A 17832-nucleotide genomic window follows, 5' to 3' on the forward strand; every position below is an offset into this window, starting at 1 on the left:
AAGTGCCACCTAATAAAGCCCACAAGTGCCACCTATCAATGCCCAAAAGTGCCACCTATCAATGCCCACAAGTGCCACTTATTAGTGCCACCTAGCAGTGCTGCCATCAGTCAGTGCCCAATCAGTGCCCAACACTGCCACCCATCAGTGCCCATAACCGCCACCCATCAGTGCCCATCACTGCCACCTATCGGTGCCCATCAGTGCCGCCTCATCGGCGTACATAAACGAAGGAGAAAAATTAACTGTTTGCAAAAATTGATAACAAAATATAAAAAAAATATAATTTTAAAAAAAAAATTCTGTCTTTTTAAATTTTTTTTAACAAAAAATAAAAACCGTAGAGGTGATCAAATACCATCAAAAGAAAGCTCTATTTGTGGGAAAAAAATGATAAAAATGTCATTTGGGTACCGTGTTGTATGACTGCGCAATTGTCATTCAAAGTGCGACAGCACTAAAAGCTGAAAATTGGTCTGGACAGGAGGGGGGTTTAAGTGCCCAGTAAGCAAGTGGTTAAAATTAGCACTTTTGATTTTGAACGTTTGAGTCCCATAAACTTTAATGGGGTTCTAAAGTTCGTGAGAACTTTCGGTCCGTTCGCAGGTTCTGGTGCGAACCGAACCGGGGGGGTGTTTGGCTCATCCCTAGTCCTGGACCAAGCGTGCTGTAAATGAGTGTAAAGAAAGTCTCATAACCACCTATCTGTATACTTGTCTCTGGTATGTGACTCAAACAGCACTGAAATCAAAGTATTAAGAGACAGCCTGAGAATGAGAATTAATAAAGAAGAGTTCAGTAATGGCAGCCTCCATTAATTTCCCATGACAATATCTCTTTCAGACTGAAGATTTAATATTTTTTTAACAAAATTGTGATTTAAAACAGGTCTAAGTCATCTCTAGAAAACTATCTTCTTTTTATACTTGTGACAACTTTTTCTTTTTATTATGAAAAAGAAAAGTTCTCCGCGCCACAAATAAATTGAAAATACAAACAAAAAATACAAAAAAAAATCAAAAAAAGCTGCTTCCCTGATAAGTGATATACACTCCTATATGTGAGAAATCGTGATATAAGGGCGCTAGTTATATTATCCACATTGACATACCACAAAATAAAATGCGAATGAATGAGAATACCTAAATCATGAATATACATCTAAAACACTCAGTGCAAGTTTCCAAGTGCTGTAAAAAATATAGTCCCAAAAAAACATGATAATCCAATCCCAAAAGATTGTTGCAACATCTATTGATGTTGGTGAAGGATTGCTAATTATCAAATTCAACTAACAAGATCACCTTTGCAACAATGTTTTGGGATTGAATTATCACGTTTTTTGGGACTATATTTTTTTTCAGCACTTGGATATATTAATTTATAATAATTTATATTCACATTTTTATCTAATATTTTCTAAGAACTTTGCATTGGGTGTTTTAGATGTATATTCATGTTTTAGGTACTCTCATTCATTCGCATTTTATTGTGTGGTATGTCAATGTGGATAATATAACTAGTGCCCCCTATATCACGTTTTTTCTGTTTATTACCTTTTTGTCGCTTGATCTAATACAGAGGTTCTGTTATAAAAGGGTGACTTGGGGGGAGGGGGGAAATCTATTTAGAATAGAGAATTATAGGAATGTTTTAAATTTAGTTATATGAGAAAAAGACACCTACCTTCTTAGACGAATTTTGAAATTCAAATTTCAAAGGCAAATTTTAGTTAACTGTTTGCAACATAATTCATATTTAGTAGAACAATTTTCTCTGTTACATTTAGGCCTGGTTGTAGACAGACCCCGTAAGCCTCCGCCTCTGAACAGAGGACTAAAAATATTTTGTATAATTATATGGATAGTACTTCTGTAATAACTCTTTATCCAGGCAAACAATTCATTATATTATACAATATTAATTTTATTTTGTTTTGAGAAAACCATCTTACCATGGCAGCTTGGTAGCACTCTGTTCCACCCAGGTCTTCCGTCATCCCCCATGATACATGTAAGGGTAGAATATCCTTGCAGAACATAGCCAGCATCACAGTAATAAGTAACAGTAGACCCAAGTTTATAATCCATGCCGAGTCTTGTGCCATTCATTATATTACCAGGATCAAAACAGGATTCCCTTAATTTAGCTGTAAATCAAAAGATAGCAAAAAGCATCACACAAATTGTAAACATACCATGCAGAGAAAATGTCTGTGTGTATTTCTGATCAATATGTAATTAGAACAACTCCATCATCTAGAAAAACACTGTGTTAAGATAGAAAATGCAATGACTTTGGAGAATATGAATGAGGAATGCCTTAAGGATACCCAGAGGCAGGTTAAAGATCTCATAGAATCATTACTTTTTCTGTTTTGATATAGAGGCGTCTGGTCTCTGCTTGTCCATGAGACTAAAAAGAGACTGCACATTCATACTTTAAGGTTCATGGCCATCAGCGATGAGCCTGGTTCTGCTTGGGTCAAACCAGTTGCATCACCCGGACAAGAACAAAAGGATGGGCTAACTTATTTTTGCTTTCATAATATTATACATTTTTATGAGGAAATCTTTTGGGGGCATTGAGTATGTGATTGGGTCTCATCTAGTTATAGGTATGAGCAGCCAGATAAGATGTCAACACAGTTAAACTATTTCATTATCACTATATCCAACAAAAAATGCATTTTATCAGGAGAATGTCTCTACCCTAAATGCTGCCTTCAGCAGAAATCATTTGACTTAATGTAGGCAATAAACAACCATCCTGATTTATCTTCTTTTGAACATATTTTGTATATGATAGACTGAACTATTATTGTGGGTGGTCACCTGGCTTTATATCTTGAAGAACCAATGCAGGCTAGAAATACAATCTTCAAGAAGCTTTAAAAAACGTAATCATATGTCCATACAGAATACAGGAAAGAAGCCCCAGAAACGGGGGAAAAGTTATACAGTATGCATGAGTACATTTAAATTACATCATTGAATAAAATAGCTATAATAATTCACTTAAAGTACCCTCTAAAATAAATACATTAGATAAGGTACATGCTGTATATTTTAAACTCACCTTTGTATTCCAAATGAAAGCCAGTGAAGCTAACAGATCCATCACTTCGAAAAGCCAAATGCATGTTGTTTGAACCACTTTCAATTCTTTCTGGTAACTTGCTGTCCTGAAAACTTCCAATCAAGGGACTGTTGCCATCAGCACCATCATAAATATACAAGAAGTCATAATTAGGTTCAATGCTGAAGCTGTAAAAAAAGAAGGAGGGCAATATTTTATTAAATATATTGCCACACTAATTTTATAATACCATATTTAATAGGATGTTTGGAGCATTTAAAAGAGACGCAAGCCAGAGGTTTTTGGCAGAACATTATAAATGGAGAGGCTTTTACCTCAGGATCTAAGCCAACTTTTCTAGCATTCTGGTTTTTTTTTAAGATTTTTGCTTTTAAGGCCAGAGACAAACAGAAATGAAAAAAAAAAAACAACTGGCTGAGTGATATTTTGATGCGAGAAGGTTTTTTAAAACCCACAGAGTTAGCTCGAAACAATGTAATTAATAAGAGAGCAGCACAAGCAAGGTCAGGGTTTGCATATATCGTATATACTCGAGTATAACCCAAGTTTTTCAGCCCATTTTTTAGGCTAAAAAACCCCGCCTTGGCTTATACTCGACTGAATGTCAACTTAAGAAAAATGTTCGAAATGGAGGTGAAAAAGGGGCAGGGCCATGCCGCTGGGTGACACTCATGAATCGCCTGTCGCCCCTGTGAGTTTCCCCTCCCTCCCACGCTGTGTTAGTGTGTGCAGCCGCATAATGATTTCCCACCTCCTAGACCACCTCTTATGATAGACGGCACAGTGATCCAATGCTAGGAATTATTGTGCCGTGTGTCAAAGGAGGCGAGACATCCTTATCGCGGTTGCACGTCAATTTTGATCTGACACAGCGGGACATCTCATTACCAGGAACTGGTAGGCTGTATATGATGGGCACTGGAACACTATTTTTTTAATGGGCACTGATAGGCTGTATATGATGGGCACTGGCAGGCTGTATTTGATGGGCACTGGCAGGCTGTATTTTTTTAATAGACACTGGCCGGCTGTATTTTTTTAATGGGCACTGATAGGCTGTATATGATGGGCACTGGCAGGATGAATTTCATGGGCACTGGTAGAATGTATACTATGAGCCCTACACAGGCTGCTCTATGCAAACAGTCATGTGATCACATTCTGTAATATCATCAGCCTGCATTAGGCCTCAAACTATTCAAGTATTTTTTTATCCTGTTAGAAATGGATCCCAATACTTCTAATCCTGGACGAAAAGAAAAATGCAGGTCATACAAAGCTGGTTTCAAACTTAAGGTTGCGTCAAGAGCAGAAGAAAGCAATAACAGTATTGCAAGTAGGGAATTTTGTTTTGCTGAAAAACAAGTGAGGGAGTGGCGGAAAATGAAAGCTGACTTGAAAAGGTTCCAAAGGCAAAAAAAGCTTGACGTGGTTTAACGACTTTATATGGGGCTCTAGGGGCTCTAGAGATTTATGAATTGCATAATAGGGTTATGGAGTGTCGTCAAAATGGTTACTGCCTAACATGCATGGGTAATTCGCTTACATGCCCTTCAAATGGCTAAAGATGACAAATTAAAAGCACCAGGCATTGAACATTTTGTTGCGTCAGCAGGATGGTGTACCAGCTTTCTGAATAGGTTTGACTTATGTTTGCGGCAAAGAACAAACATTTCACAGAAGTTGCCAAAAGACCTTGATGAAAAAGTGATGTCATGACATTCATTCATCATAAAACAAAGAAGGATCCATAACTATGACCTGGGAGATATTGGAAATATGGATGAAACACCTTTGACCTTTGATCTTCCAAGCAACAGAACTGTGGCAAGCTTGGGAGACAAAACTATTTTTCTGAGAACCACAGGAAATTAAAAAAAAAATTCACAGTTGTTCTGTCATGTTTGGCACATGGAACCAACCTGCGGCCTGTCATTATTTTTAAAAGAAAGACCTTGCCTAAAAAGGGCAAATTCCCACCACAAATTACAGTGCGCGCACATATTAAACGCTGGATGGATGAAGACGGAACAAAAAAAATGGCTGAAAGAAATATGGAACAGACGACCAGGAGCAGCCTTAAAGAAAAAAATATCATTGCTAGTTTGGGATATGTTCAGAGTCCACACATCTGATGACATAAAAAAAATGGCAAAGAATGTCTTCTCAAGCTACTTTGGCCATTATTCCAGGTGGGCTTACATCTGTATTGCAGTCCCTAGAGGTGTGTTTAAAAAACCTTTCAAAGACTGTGTGCGAAAGATGTGGCATGAATGGATGTCATCTGGTCAAGCCCGACTGACAAAAGTTGGAAATCTGATGAAGCCCGGCATAGAATTGATAGCAAAGTGGGTTTGTGATGCATGGGAAGAGATTCCAGAGGACATGGTGCAATGCGCCTTCAAGAAACGTGGCATTAGTAATGCTATGGATGGCATTGAAGACAGAACTTTGTATGAGAACGACAGCAGTGATGGTGATGACTGCGAACTCAGTGATGTTGACAATGTCTATGCTGATAACCTCACACCAGCTAATGCTGAAGCTCTGTTTGGACATACAGATGATGAGGATGTTTTGAAGGATTTTAACTCTTGTGTTTTAGCTTGGTTGCTGATTGAGCTAAGGTTTTTGTACTTTTAAAGTACTTACAGAGCTAGTTTACTGTTTTTCTTATATAAATAAATATTCAAAAACATTATTGTATTGGTATCCATTTTTATCCATTTTTATTTTTGAAATTTTTGAAATTTACTGGTAGCTGCTGCATTTCCCCAGGCTTATACTCGAGTCAATAAGTTTTTCCAGTTTTTTTGTGGTAAAATTAGGTTTATATTCGGGTCGGCTTATACTCGAGTATATACGGTACCTTCATTTTTTAACTGAACCCAGACCCATGATTCTGTTAGAAGATATAATTTTATTGGAGGACACTCGAACGCCAATTATTTCTTGTAATTATTTATAAATTCTTCTATAGGATTATACACCCTGCTACAGTAAAGTTGCTTTTTTATCACTCTGTGAGAGACCCTTTTGTCCTTTGCTCAAGGAACAATATTATACAATGTAATCCAGCAAGTAAGATTGCTTTTAGCAGACAAATTAATAGGAAACCTTAACCATAACATGTGCTTCTCCACACTATAACACCTAATTACTTTCTGATAAGCAGATGTAACCTATTAATTAGATTTCTTTTCTCTCCTGTCCATCACAAGTCAGCAATATGGTGATTAAGGATAACAAACTTGTATGAAATATAGAAGCAATTAGCAATCTATTACACATTCACTCGGGAATACAGTAAATATACAAAACCTACAGTGGGAATACATCCCTGAACATAATATGCATAACCAACAGACATGTTTTTCAATGTCCAAGCCTATTAAATCTCCCTTTAGGACTGAGTACACTACATTAACTAAATATAATATATTAACTAAAGTGATCCAAGTCTATTGTTAATATCCATAAATTGTGCTGCTTAATTTATTTCCAAACAATGTGAAGTTTTACCCTAAAAGGATAATTGAGTATATTTAATGGCAACCCATGCAGAGCACTTTCTGATAAGCATACAATATGCTAGATTGATTTAAAGTGGAAGAATTTTGCTAAAGTTATGCAATTTAGATAATCACTCTATAAAGGAGGGTTTATTAATACCACTACTGACACCAGGGTGGGGGGGTTTGTTATTACTGTCCCTGACACCAGTGAAGGGGAGGGTGTTTTGTAGTGCTGCCACTGACACAAAGGAAGGTGGGTTTATTATTAACGCTACTGACACCAATACTGGGCATGTATTATTACTGCACTGACACAAATGAGGTGGGGGTGGGGGTTATTATTACTAACATTGCTGTGCTATCAAGCTAGTGAAGGCACTAGGAGTACAAAAAAGCTTTTCTAAGGACTGTGGAAAAAAGGCTTCTTTGTTGTATTTATACTGGTCTTTTTTACTACATAACCTTCTCCATTCCTGTTCCTTTTCCCTAATTCATTCAAGATTATTGTTAGACAAAGCAAGTTTATTCAGACAAGCAGTAAATCTGTATGTATAGTCAAAACTTTTTTTTAGGTTTGAAAAGAACAAGCAAGGGTTAGAAGCTCTGTCAGGATTTTCTCGTTGCCCTGATGACAATTGTCTTTGAAAAAAATATATAATTAGAAATCCAACATTTCTCAGTTGTCAGAAGAGGATAAATATTCTAATGAGGCTATCCATCCTGGTTCTAACTGTCCAACTCAGGATTTCCCACATTTTGCAGAGATTTATGCTTCCTTTCTAACATTTCTATGGGACTTGAAGTAAAAGAAAATCTTACTAACAGGACAAAAAACTAAACTAAAAGGGCTTAGTGTATCGGCTGCAAATACACTTTTTGGATACATTAACTACTTGAGCCTCGGAAGGATTTCCCCCCTTAATGACCAGGCTATATTTTGCGATACGGCACTGCGTCGCTTTAACTGACAATTGTTTGTGTACAACGGTCATCCGACCTTGTACACAAACAAAATTTATGTCCTTTTTTCATACAAATAGAGATTTATTTTGGTGGTATTTGATCACCTCTGCAGTGTTAATTTTTAGTGCTATAAGCAAAAAAAGACCGACAATTTTGAAAAAAAAAAAAAAAAACATTTTTTACTTTTTGCTATAAGAAATATATATATATATAAAAAAAAAAAGTCTTCATCAGTTTAGGCCAATATGCATTCTTCTACACATTTTTGGTAAAAAAAAAGCACAATAAGTGCGCATTGATTGGTTTGCGCAAAAGTTATCGCATCTACAATATAGGGAAAATATTTCTGGCATTTTTATTATTATTATTTTTTTTTACTAGTAATGGCAGTGATCAGCGATTTTTAGCGGGACTGCGACATTGCGGCGGACATTTTTTACACTTTTTTTGGGTCCAGTGACATTTATACAGCGATCAGTGCTAAAAATAGCCACTGATTACTGTATAAAAGACACTGGCAGGAAAGGGGTTAACACTAGGGGGTGATCAAGGGGTTAAGTGTTCCCTAGGGAGGTGTTTCTAACTTTGAAGAGAGTGGACTGACTGAGAGTACAGAGAGATCTCTGTTTCTGATCACTAGGAACAGCACATCTCTCTCTCTTCCCCTGTCAGAATGGAGATCGTTTGTTGTTTACATTGACAGATCCCCATTCTGGCTCTCTGTGGAACAATCTTGGGTGACCAGCAGACATCACGCCCGCCAGGATCCGATGTCACACCGCAGGTGCATGCTATTGCTCTTAAAGCGGCCGACATACAGCTACGGCGATTAGCACAGCCGTGCCAACCTGCTGCAGTATAATGATGACGGCTGATTGGCAAGTGGTTAATCAAATCTATTGTTTGGGACAGTTTTACAGTTCATCAATATAGGTAGGTTTCACTACCATAGGTTTGCAGCGAATCCTTGGGATTCACAAGTTCCTGAAATGTAGAATTTTGTAGAAAGTATAGAATAGCCTTTAATCTAATATCTTGAACGATTGGATGACCCAGCCTTCTTTCTATAAGGTGGACTAAGAGCAGCCATATTGTCAGTGTATGTTGGAGTTGTTGGGAAGAGGGGACAATTCTGGGCAGAGAGAAATATGTATTTTTTTTTTCCAATTTTGGCATTGGTACATTTTCTCTCACTTCCTGTATGTGCCAGTGTCACAGTACCAGAAAGTGAGAGGATAGAAGAAAAAAACAGCTAGGGATCCTTATGCTTCCCCAGTGTATCCAAAATGTAAAAAAAGCTTAAGCTTGACTTAAGCTTTAACTTACTCATCTTACTTTTGGCAATTACACCTATACAGCACATGTGCTTTGATTAAACAAAGTCTAAAAAATTGCATTTCCACAGCAGAAAAAGGTACAGATTTTGATTTGTCATTTATTTTGTAAGCTTGTTGGTGTTGAAAGATGACACGTTATTTTTCCTTCAGCTACTCTTTTTCATTTGTCCTTATGCTTTCTTTGCTAGGGATTTTATTTTTGATTGTTGATATGATTCAACTCGAAATAGACTTATGCTGCATACACACGAGCGGACTTTACGGCAGACTTTGTCCTGCGGACTTTTCAACGGACTTTACGACGGACTTTCCAAATGAATGGACTTACCTACACACGATCAACCAAAGTCCGATGGATTCGTACGTGATGACGTACGACCAGACTAAAACAAGGAAGTTCATAGCCAGTAGCCAATAGCTGCCCTAGTGTCGGTTTTTGTCTGCCGGGCTAGCATACAGACGAGCGAACTTTTCGACCGGACTCAAGTCCGTCGAAAAGATTTGAAACATGTTTCATTTCTAGGTCTGTCGAACTTTTGGGGAAAAAAAGTCCACTGGAGCCCACACACGATCAAATTGTCCGACGGACTCCGGTCCGCAGGACCAAGTATGCCGTAAAGTCGTGTGTATGCGGCATAAGGTGTACTTGATTTTATTGAATTTCTACTTCCATTCCTATATTGTCTCTTGTCACGTTTTATGTATGAATTTATTATCTGTCCATCACATTAAAGTTATAGTGAATTTAATTCAAAGCTGGGGGTTGCAGTGCTACATAAATTCATATTATGAATGTATATTCAGAAAATCTGAAAAAAACTGTGATCAATCAAGAATTGTACATTTCTCTGTAAATCAATACCATAATGGTCCTTTGGGCTACTACTAATGCTACTAATGCTATCCTTAATTGGCTATTTAACCACTTAAGCCCCGGACCATTTGGCTGGCCAAAGACCAGAGCACTTTTGCGACTTGGCACTGCGTCACTTTAACTGACAATTGCGCGGTCATGCGACGTGGCTCAGAACAAAATTGACATCTTTTTTCCCCACAAATAAAGCTTTGTTTTGGTGGTATTTAATCACCTCTGTGGTTTTTATTTTTTGTGCGATAAACAAAAAAATAGTGACAATTTTGAAAAAACGCATTGTTTTTTATTTTTTGCTATAATAAATATCCACAAAAAATGTATAAAATTTTTTTTTTCCTCAGTTTGGGCCGATACATATTCTTCTACATATTTTTGGTAAAAAAAAATCTCAATAAGCATTCATTGATTGGTTTGCACAAAAGTTATAGCATCTACAAAATAGGGGATAGTTTTATGGCATTTTTATTAATAATTTTATTTTTTTTTTACTAGTAATGGCGGCAATCAGCTATTTTTATCTTAACTGTGACATTATGGTGGACAGATCAGACACTTTTGGTGTGATTTTGGGACCATTCACATTTATACAGCTATCAGTGCAATTAAAAATGCATTGATTACTGTGTAAATGTGACTGGCAGTGAAGGGGTTAACCACTGGGGGGCAGTGAAGGGGTTAAGTGTTTCCTAGGGAGTGATTCTAACTCTGGGGGGCATGACACTGATCACCGCTCCCGATTACAGGGAGCTGTGATCAGTGTCCTGTCACTAGGCAGAATGGGGAAATGCTTGTTTACATCAGCATTTCCCCATTCTTCCTCTCCGCGAGATGATCGTGGGTATCCCCTCGGACATCGAGTCCGTGGGACCCGCAAACTGCTTTTTGAAGGGCAACGTACAGGTACATTAATCTGCCTGTACATGCCCTTCTGCCGACGTATATCGGCGTGAGTCGGTCAGCAAGCGGTTAATGAATTCATTGGGAACCTTCATGGCTCTATTGTCTTCAACAGACAAAAAATAAAATTTTTTTCATCTCTAGAGAACTGCAAAAAAAGTAACATGACAGGTGTCTATCGCAAATAACATGTGTAGGGATGTTTTGAAATTTTTTTCCCTGAAATGATACTACCACATATCTGGTAAACTACTAACTTCTAACTCCCGATTGGGCTTTTTTTGGCCTATTTAATTTTCCAGGAATTAAAATCTCAAGGGGCTGCTTACTATCATATCCCTTGTGGCACAGAAAACTATTTTACAAAAGTGGATCTACCCAGAACCCCCTACTATTTCTTTATCTATAACTAAATTATTCTATGTTTTTCGCATGGAGTGGGAGAAGCCTCCCTGCGTAAGGAATTACAGGTTTAAAATTTCTTCAACATTTGGGAATCTTTCATTCAAACCTTGCCCGTAGAAACTTAACAATCTATAATGCAATGCATTCAACATACTCAGTGATATCTACTCAGACTCCTAGCCAATGATCCTCCAATTGACATTAAATGCCTCTCTTAAATTGAATTACACATGTTAATCTAAAAATTGAGGCATCCCCCTCTTCCCTTTGCTTGCTACTTACTACTCCGACCGCCATCCATTGAAATATTTCTTAATTTACAACACTAGACCCAGCACCGCTAGGTCTCTCTCAACTTATACTAACATACTTTATATTGTCTTTCTTGATTTAATTTGTCAGCCAAATGTTGCGGCCATTGTTCTTAATTGTATTCTCGCAATAAAATGTAATTTAAAAAGAAAGTAAAGTGATGGTGCAGAAACTGCTATCAAATACACAAGTGCAAAGCACACTAAATAAATATTCTAAATTATCCTAGGTGCACCCCCAAAAGAAAGATGCAGATCATTTTGCTTAAGCAGCTCAATTAACAAATTCGGCTTCTCCATTCAGCGAAATTTAGGCAACGGCAAAATTAGTAATTTTATGAAATAATCAATTAAGCTAAAATCCCTTCATATTTCCCTAGTAATGTGAGTGTCATGTATTCTTCAAAATAAAAAAAGCAAAATGATATCTGTGCTTGGCAGCCAGAACCAATAGGTTTGATTATACACCCATAAACAAATACAATACATAGAGGGTGCAGCTCCAACTTCACAGCTGGGCACCCACTGCGCATGAGCGAGCCAAGCAATCATCTGGGACCTGCGACGTGTCCCAGATGATTGCCTAGCGGGCGAGGGGAGAGGTGATCTTCCTTCCAGCGCAGAGGGCGCCGAGGGAAGTGACGTAAGGAGCTGAGGTGAGTAAGGAGGCAGATTACGAGGGACCCCCTAGCAACAGGCATTAAGAGGTGAGTACATTTTTTTGCCAAATGTTATTAATCGTTTTTAATGGAGCTGAAAAATTCTAAAATAATTTTTGGAGTGGAACTCCACTTTAAGATGCCTGAGAAGTGGAGCATATGTACAATGTATACAACCTACTACAGCATAACTGACAAACTTTGCAAAGACAGAAAATGCAGTTTAAATTGCTGGCTGCTAGACTAGGGTCTAATATCAATGTAAATGGCAGACCCCCCTATGAAAACATAGGGTTCCACCTAAGAACACATAGGCCGCGTATACACGAGCGTAATTTTTGTCGGCAACAAAAGTCCGACGGCCATTCCAGCGGACTTTCGTCAGACTTTTGACGGACTTCCGATGGACTTTTGAACAATGGACTTTTGCCTCCACACGATCACACCAAAGTCTGATGGATTCATAAGTGATAACGTACGACTGGACTAAAATGAGGAAGTTGATAGCAAGTAGCCAATAGCTGCCCTAGCGTGGGTTTTCGTCCGTCGGACTAGAATACAGATGAGTCGATTTTCCGACCGGACTCGAGTCCGTCGGAAAGATTTGAAGCATGTTTCAAATCTAAAGTCCATCAGATTTTTGACTGCAAAAGTCCGCTGAAGGTCCGATGAAGCCCACACAAGATCAGATTGTCCACCGGACTCGGTCCATCGGACCAGTCTGATAGAAAAGTCCGCTTGTGTGTACGCTGCAATAGACCTTTATCCTTGTCCTGTGGTTTTTGTGGTCTGCGGGTGAGAAGGTTTTCAGGATCTGGTACCGCCCTTTAACAATAAGGAGATACTGGCCCCTGCGGGAATGAGTTGGGGTACTATGCACCCCAATTCATTCAGAAAAAAGTGAAAAGTATGCCTTCCCAGCCAGCAAATGAATGGGGCCAGGTGATGTTACAGGTTGTGAAGGACATGGTGGGTGGTAGTACCTTTCATTTCTTTAGCAATCACTTTCAGCAAGAAAACTGTCATGTATAGTAGCGGTATTTTTATTGCTACTATACATGATAATCGGCTGTTGCTGAACAAGTGAAAAGTACAGTGTTCAGAGGAACACTTGAATAGACAAAAATTCTGTCCAAACACAAAACTTTGAACTCATCCCTACTGGAGATAGGCTTTAAGCATCCTTTGTGTCTTTCATGTTGACAGTTTGTGCACCAGCTGATCTCCAGTGCTCACATATTATACCTAAGCTACCATAAAGTAAAATGGCTCACAGTAATCAAATGAGTAAGCTTCAGACCAATAACTGAATAGGGAAATAATTTTTTTTAAAAACAATATGGTCATTGTATTAAAAAATTCATGAAAACTCCTCCAAGGCTATAGCTCAGGGCAACAAAATGCACTGTGTTTAATTGTTTCGCTCTGCTATGTACACAGGAAAGTGTAATGAAATACCTTTAAACGTGCTATAAACTTTTTCCAAAGTTCCACATGTGTTTTTGACATTTACAAACATTTTGTGGGCAAAAGCTCTGCACAGAAGGCACTTTGAACACTTTCACATTCATCATTAGAATTGTCTCTTACTATTGGTAATTATATGCTTAAGGAGCTTATTGCACCACTGGTGAACTAGTTTTTCAATGTGGCACTTTATTGGCCAGTCAGAAAGTAAATCAGCCCTAAAATTTTGTGGAAACTGACCACCAAAGTAGCCAGAGACGATGTGTTACACGTGAAACTAGACCATGATAACCACCTAAGAAAGTTTCTAAAGTGCTCATTTTATTTTTTTAGAGACCTACCTAATGAAAGCCAATGAAATGACATAGTCTGTATTGACCGTAATTGTCCAGTCACAATCCCTGCTGTGTGGATATGGGTGAGGAAAATTTGGAGACAGAATAAAGCCGGCAGACCCTGTTAGATTGCCACCACATGGAGCTGAAAAATAGTAATAATTTGTTAGTTGTATACAGCATATATCATTTTAAATTATTTAAAATATTGTAAAGAACTAGCAAATATCTGTACGGTAGGAGCGGAAGACAATCATGGGTTAGCCAAAATATAACATGATAAAGTATTACATATCAAAGTGTTGTGCATATTTGCATAGAGCCACTCTCAGTTGGAAGTATATCTAATTAAGAAAAATGGATACTGCCAAACAGAGGTTAAAGAAAAAATACTTCAAACACATATTTTAAGTCTCTGTCACTTGTGTATATTGTATGCATAACTCATCACCATGCTTCAATACAGTATTTCTTCTAAAAGTACTATAGTGTACATCTGCTAGGAATCATATGGAACTCAAAGTATAAGTGTTGCATGGAATATTTGGTAAATATGTAAACCCTGTATCACTGGCTCAGCACCCATAGGCCCCTTTCACACTGGACGGATCCGTGTTGATCCGCCCCGTGAACATCCGCTGCTCAGCGGGGATTGCTCCGTTTTCCCCAGCTGAGCCGGCGGATGATAGGGCGGGACCCGCACACTGTGCAGGGACCGCCCTGTCAGATCTCCGCTCTCCCCTATGGGGGATCGGAGGAACACGGACTGTCTGTCCGTGTTCCTCTGATCCGCTCTGCAGATGGATAGAAAAATAGGATTTTCTTCCGTCCGCAGAATCGGACGAGAGCGGAGCCGGATGACATCGGGTGTTTGCGGATGTACATCCGCTGACACCCGCTATCCCATAGGGATGCCTGTATGTCCGTATTTCATCCGAAAACGGATGGATGAAATACGGACATACGGTCCGCATGTGTGAAAGGGGCAATACATGTACTAAGGGCCTTCTTACCCTGTGCACAAGTCGATCATATAAACAAAATAAATTGCTTCAGGACATATAAGGCACCACCACATTACAAATGTTGAGTAATAGCCAAAAAATATAGAAAGTTGATTAATCTCTACAAGTAACAACAGATGTGCCATATCTAGTTGTAACATTAATTGCACGTCTGTTGATATATGTAAAAATTAATAAAATTTCTATACATTTTTGAATATTTTTAATCCTTTGTCTTGTAGTTGTGCATTTATATATGTCCTGTAGCTTTTTTTGCTTATATAATATGTAATTCTTGTCAATCTGTTGGCGCTCATTAAAGAAATCATTGCAAAATAATAATTTCAATATATCATATATATACGGTATATATTTTTTTTGGATAGTAAGAGAGATTATAACCCCTGTAAGGTTTATTTTTGCCATCTTGTCCCATTGGGGAGATTTACCTGTACTTTCTGTCCCATAGCTAAACATGAAGTGAGAGGAAGTCCCTGCAAATTAAAGGAATCTCTTGGGGACCCCCCAATCACCAGAACTTGTGTCCCGATTGGAAGGTTTTCCCATTTATAACTTTTCTGGGGGCAACCCAAAAGTTGAGATTTTCTTTTACTTTCACTTTTAATGATAATAGTAAAGAGGATAAATAGAGAGGGGGAATCCCTAACAGGCGCGCAGACAGCAATAAAAACTGACAAGTGTTCTAATCCATCTCCCCTCTATTAAAAAAAAAAAGTTTTACCTTTAGTTATACTTTAAATTAGGGGCATATTTGTACAGCAGTATGCATGACTTTCTCCAAACATTTACTGGTGGTGAATCAATCAGTCATTTAAAATAATGCACCTGGAATATTCACCTGCAGTGAATGTTTGGTCATTATCAGATTCACTGTTTTATATATACAGTATGTTCCTTAACACTTTAGTTATATAATAATAATAATAATAATAATAATAATAATAATACTAATAATATATTTATTCATTCATATTCATCCTACAATACAAAAAAAGAAGGATTGATGCTGCTTTCATTTAATTTCAATAAGTTCAAGCATATATATGAACATTAATAATCAAAATTTACCTATGCATGATGGAGGACTTGGCTGCCAAAAGAATCTGTTGTCTACTTGAATACAGGTTATTCTTTCCTCCCCTTGTAATTCATAGCCTGGGTCACATTGGAAAATAACTGTATCCCCTGGTTCTCTTCCATCCCCATTGCGAGTGCCATTCATCGGAACTCCGGGGTCTCTACAGGCTGTAGCCACAGAGCCTAAAGATAAAATATAAAGTATTTGGATGATATGCTAATATTTAAAATTTTAAGGAATAATGCAGGGCCACTTCAGGGTAACAATAACCATGCTCATTAACAAGCAAATCCAAGCTATCCCAAAAAACACTGCCCATGTTAAAAGTATAGAGTTCACTTATTTCATCTTGGCACATGATTTAAAACATTTACCATAAATCCTTGCTGCCAGAGTGAGAAAGGCTTTGACAGTGCACCTGAGTAGGACTGCAGCCCATTGCCAATCACTGTATGCTATAGAGCCTTTGTCTATTTGAACTACAACTCCCTGCACCTAACAATTCCAAAATTGTTTTCATTTAGATAAAAGGTTAGCCTTATTGCTGGACTTATTACTTCTCTGCTGTTGGATATGTTTCTTTATATATTTCGAACATGGTATTGGCTTTAAGTGTAATTCAAAATACTTTTAGTCAATGGCCAGGATGAACTAATACTGTTAATATGAATTACAGGGACACAAGTTTAAACACAGGTCACATTCTGTATACATATTATAAGGTCATAATAACGCACCCATCTATTTGGATTGATTAATTACATACACTTAAAGTGTTTTCTTGATTGTGTGAGTGGGGCAGCTCTGTGTATTGACTTGGGAAGCAAAAAGAACATTATTGAATTTTGATAATTTTTTGTGACATTGTTATTTAATTAATCTTTTGTTCTGACCTGCATAGTAAATTTTAGGGTTGCACCAATACCGGTTAATCATTGGCGAGTATGGGTACTGAAACTTTGCGGTGCAATTTGCTTCAATACAAAATAAATATGCGCATATTCCTGTTCGAATTGCATGTGATTTACCCCACCGCTCCTGTGTGTGTGTAGAAAGGAAAGTGTCATCTACTGGGCAGTTTATTAAAAATGTTCTAACTCACATTAAGTACATATCTGCTCAAATGCAAAATCTGCATAGTGTCCTGATCACACCGATGATAGAAAATCATGGCTTCTGGAGGTACTCACAGGGTTGGAGAAGAAGTTTTGGGTGGAAGTGATGTCAGTTTGGGGGTGGACTACCTCTACATCTCCTCCAGCCCTGTGAGCACCGCTAACAGGATCATAACAGCTATGAATTTCTATCATCAGCAGGACTGGGACACTATGCAGATTTTGCATTTGTCCAGATATGTACTTAAAGTGTAAGTTCACCTTTACAAAAAATCTGTAAGGTGAACTTACACTGGACCCCCTCCCTATCCAATTGGTCCTGCTAACCTGGAGTCCAGCGATCCCCCGCACTTACAGCTCGTATCACCGCTGAACCGGTCCATGGATTTGAGATCCCCATGGCTTTCTCTCCTTTTTGCCCGTGGTGACAGGATGGGCTATGCGGGTTCTGATTGGTCAGCGCCACCCATGTGATGCCACCAACCTATTACAATGCTCCTAAACGTAACTCCTGATGAGGTAGTTTTTAGAGATTAAGCTGGGGGGATTTCTAAGCCCTGGACAAGCAAGACGATGACCCGATGTCTCCTAGTGGGTGATTGTCACTCTCCGGGTCAGTGGGGGGAGTGAGGAGGGTGTCCTGTGTTAACCTTACAGATTTGTCTGTGAAGGTGAACTTACTCTTTAATGTTAGTTAAAACATTTTTAGTAAACTGCCCACTAGATGGTGCTTCCCTTTATATACACACACA

The 17832-nt window shown here is 38.2% G+C and overlaps 1 protein-coding gene across 1 annotated transcript in view; it reads right to left on the bottom strand.

Moving 5' to 3' along the window:
• Nucleotides 1-17832, bottom strand: part of CSMD3 (CUB and Sushi multiple domains 3) — a 1635173-nt gene that overhangs the window by 581728 nt on the left and 1035613 nt on the right. Inside the window, exons 28-31 of the mRNA XM_073632169.1 lie at nt 15956-16147; nt 13869-14007; nt 3079-3266; nt 1955-2149 (exon numbers count right to left, since the gene is read on the bottom strand). Of these exons, the coding sequence (XP_073488270.1) occupies nt 1955-2149; nt 3079-3266; nt 13869-14007; nt 15956-16147 (714 nt within the window). The remainder of the gene's footprint in view (nt 1-1954; nt 2150-3078; nt 3267-13868; nt 14008-15955; nt 16148-17832) is intronic.

This window comes from Aquarana catesbeiana, linkage group LG05 (assembly GCF_042186555.1).
Source record: "Aquarana catesbeiana isolate 2022-GZ linkage group LG05, ASM4218655v1, whole genome shotgun sequence".
Classification (NCBI taxonomy): Eukaryota; Metazoa; Chordata; class Amphibia; order Anura; family Ranidae; genus Aquarana; species Aquarana catesbeiana.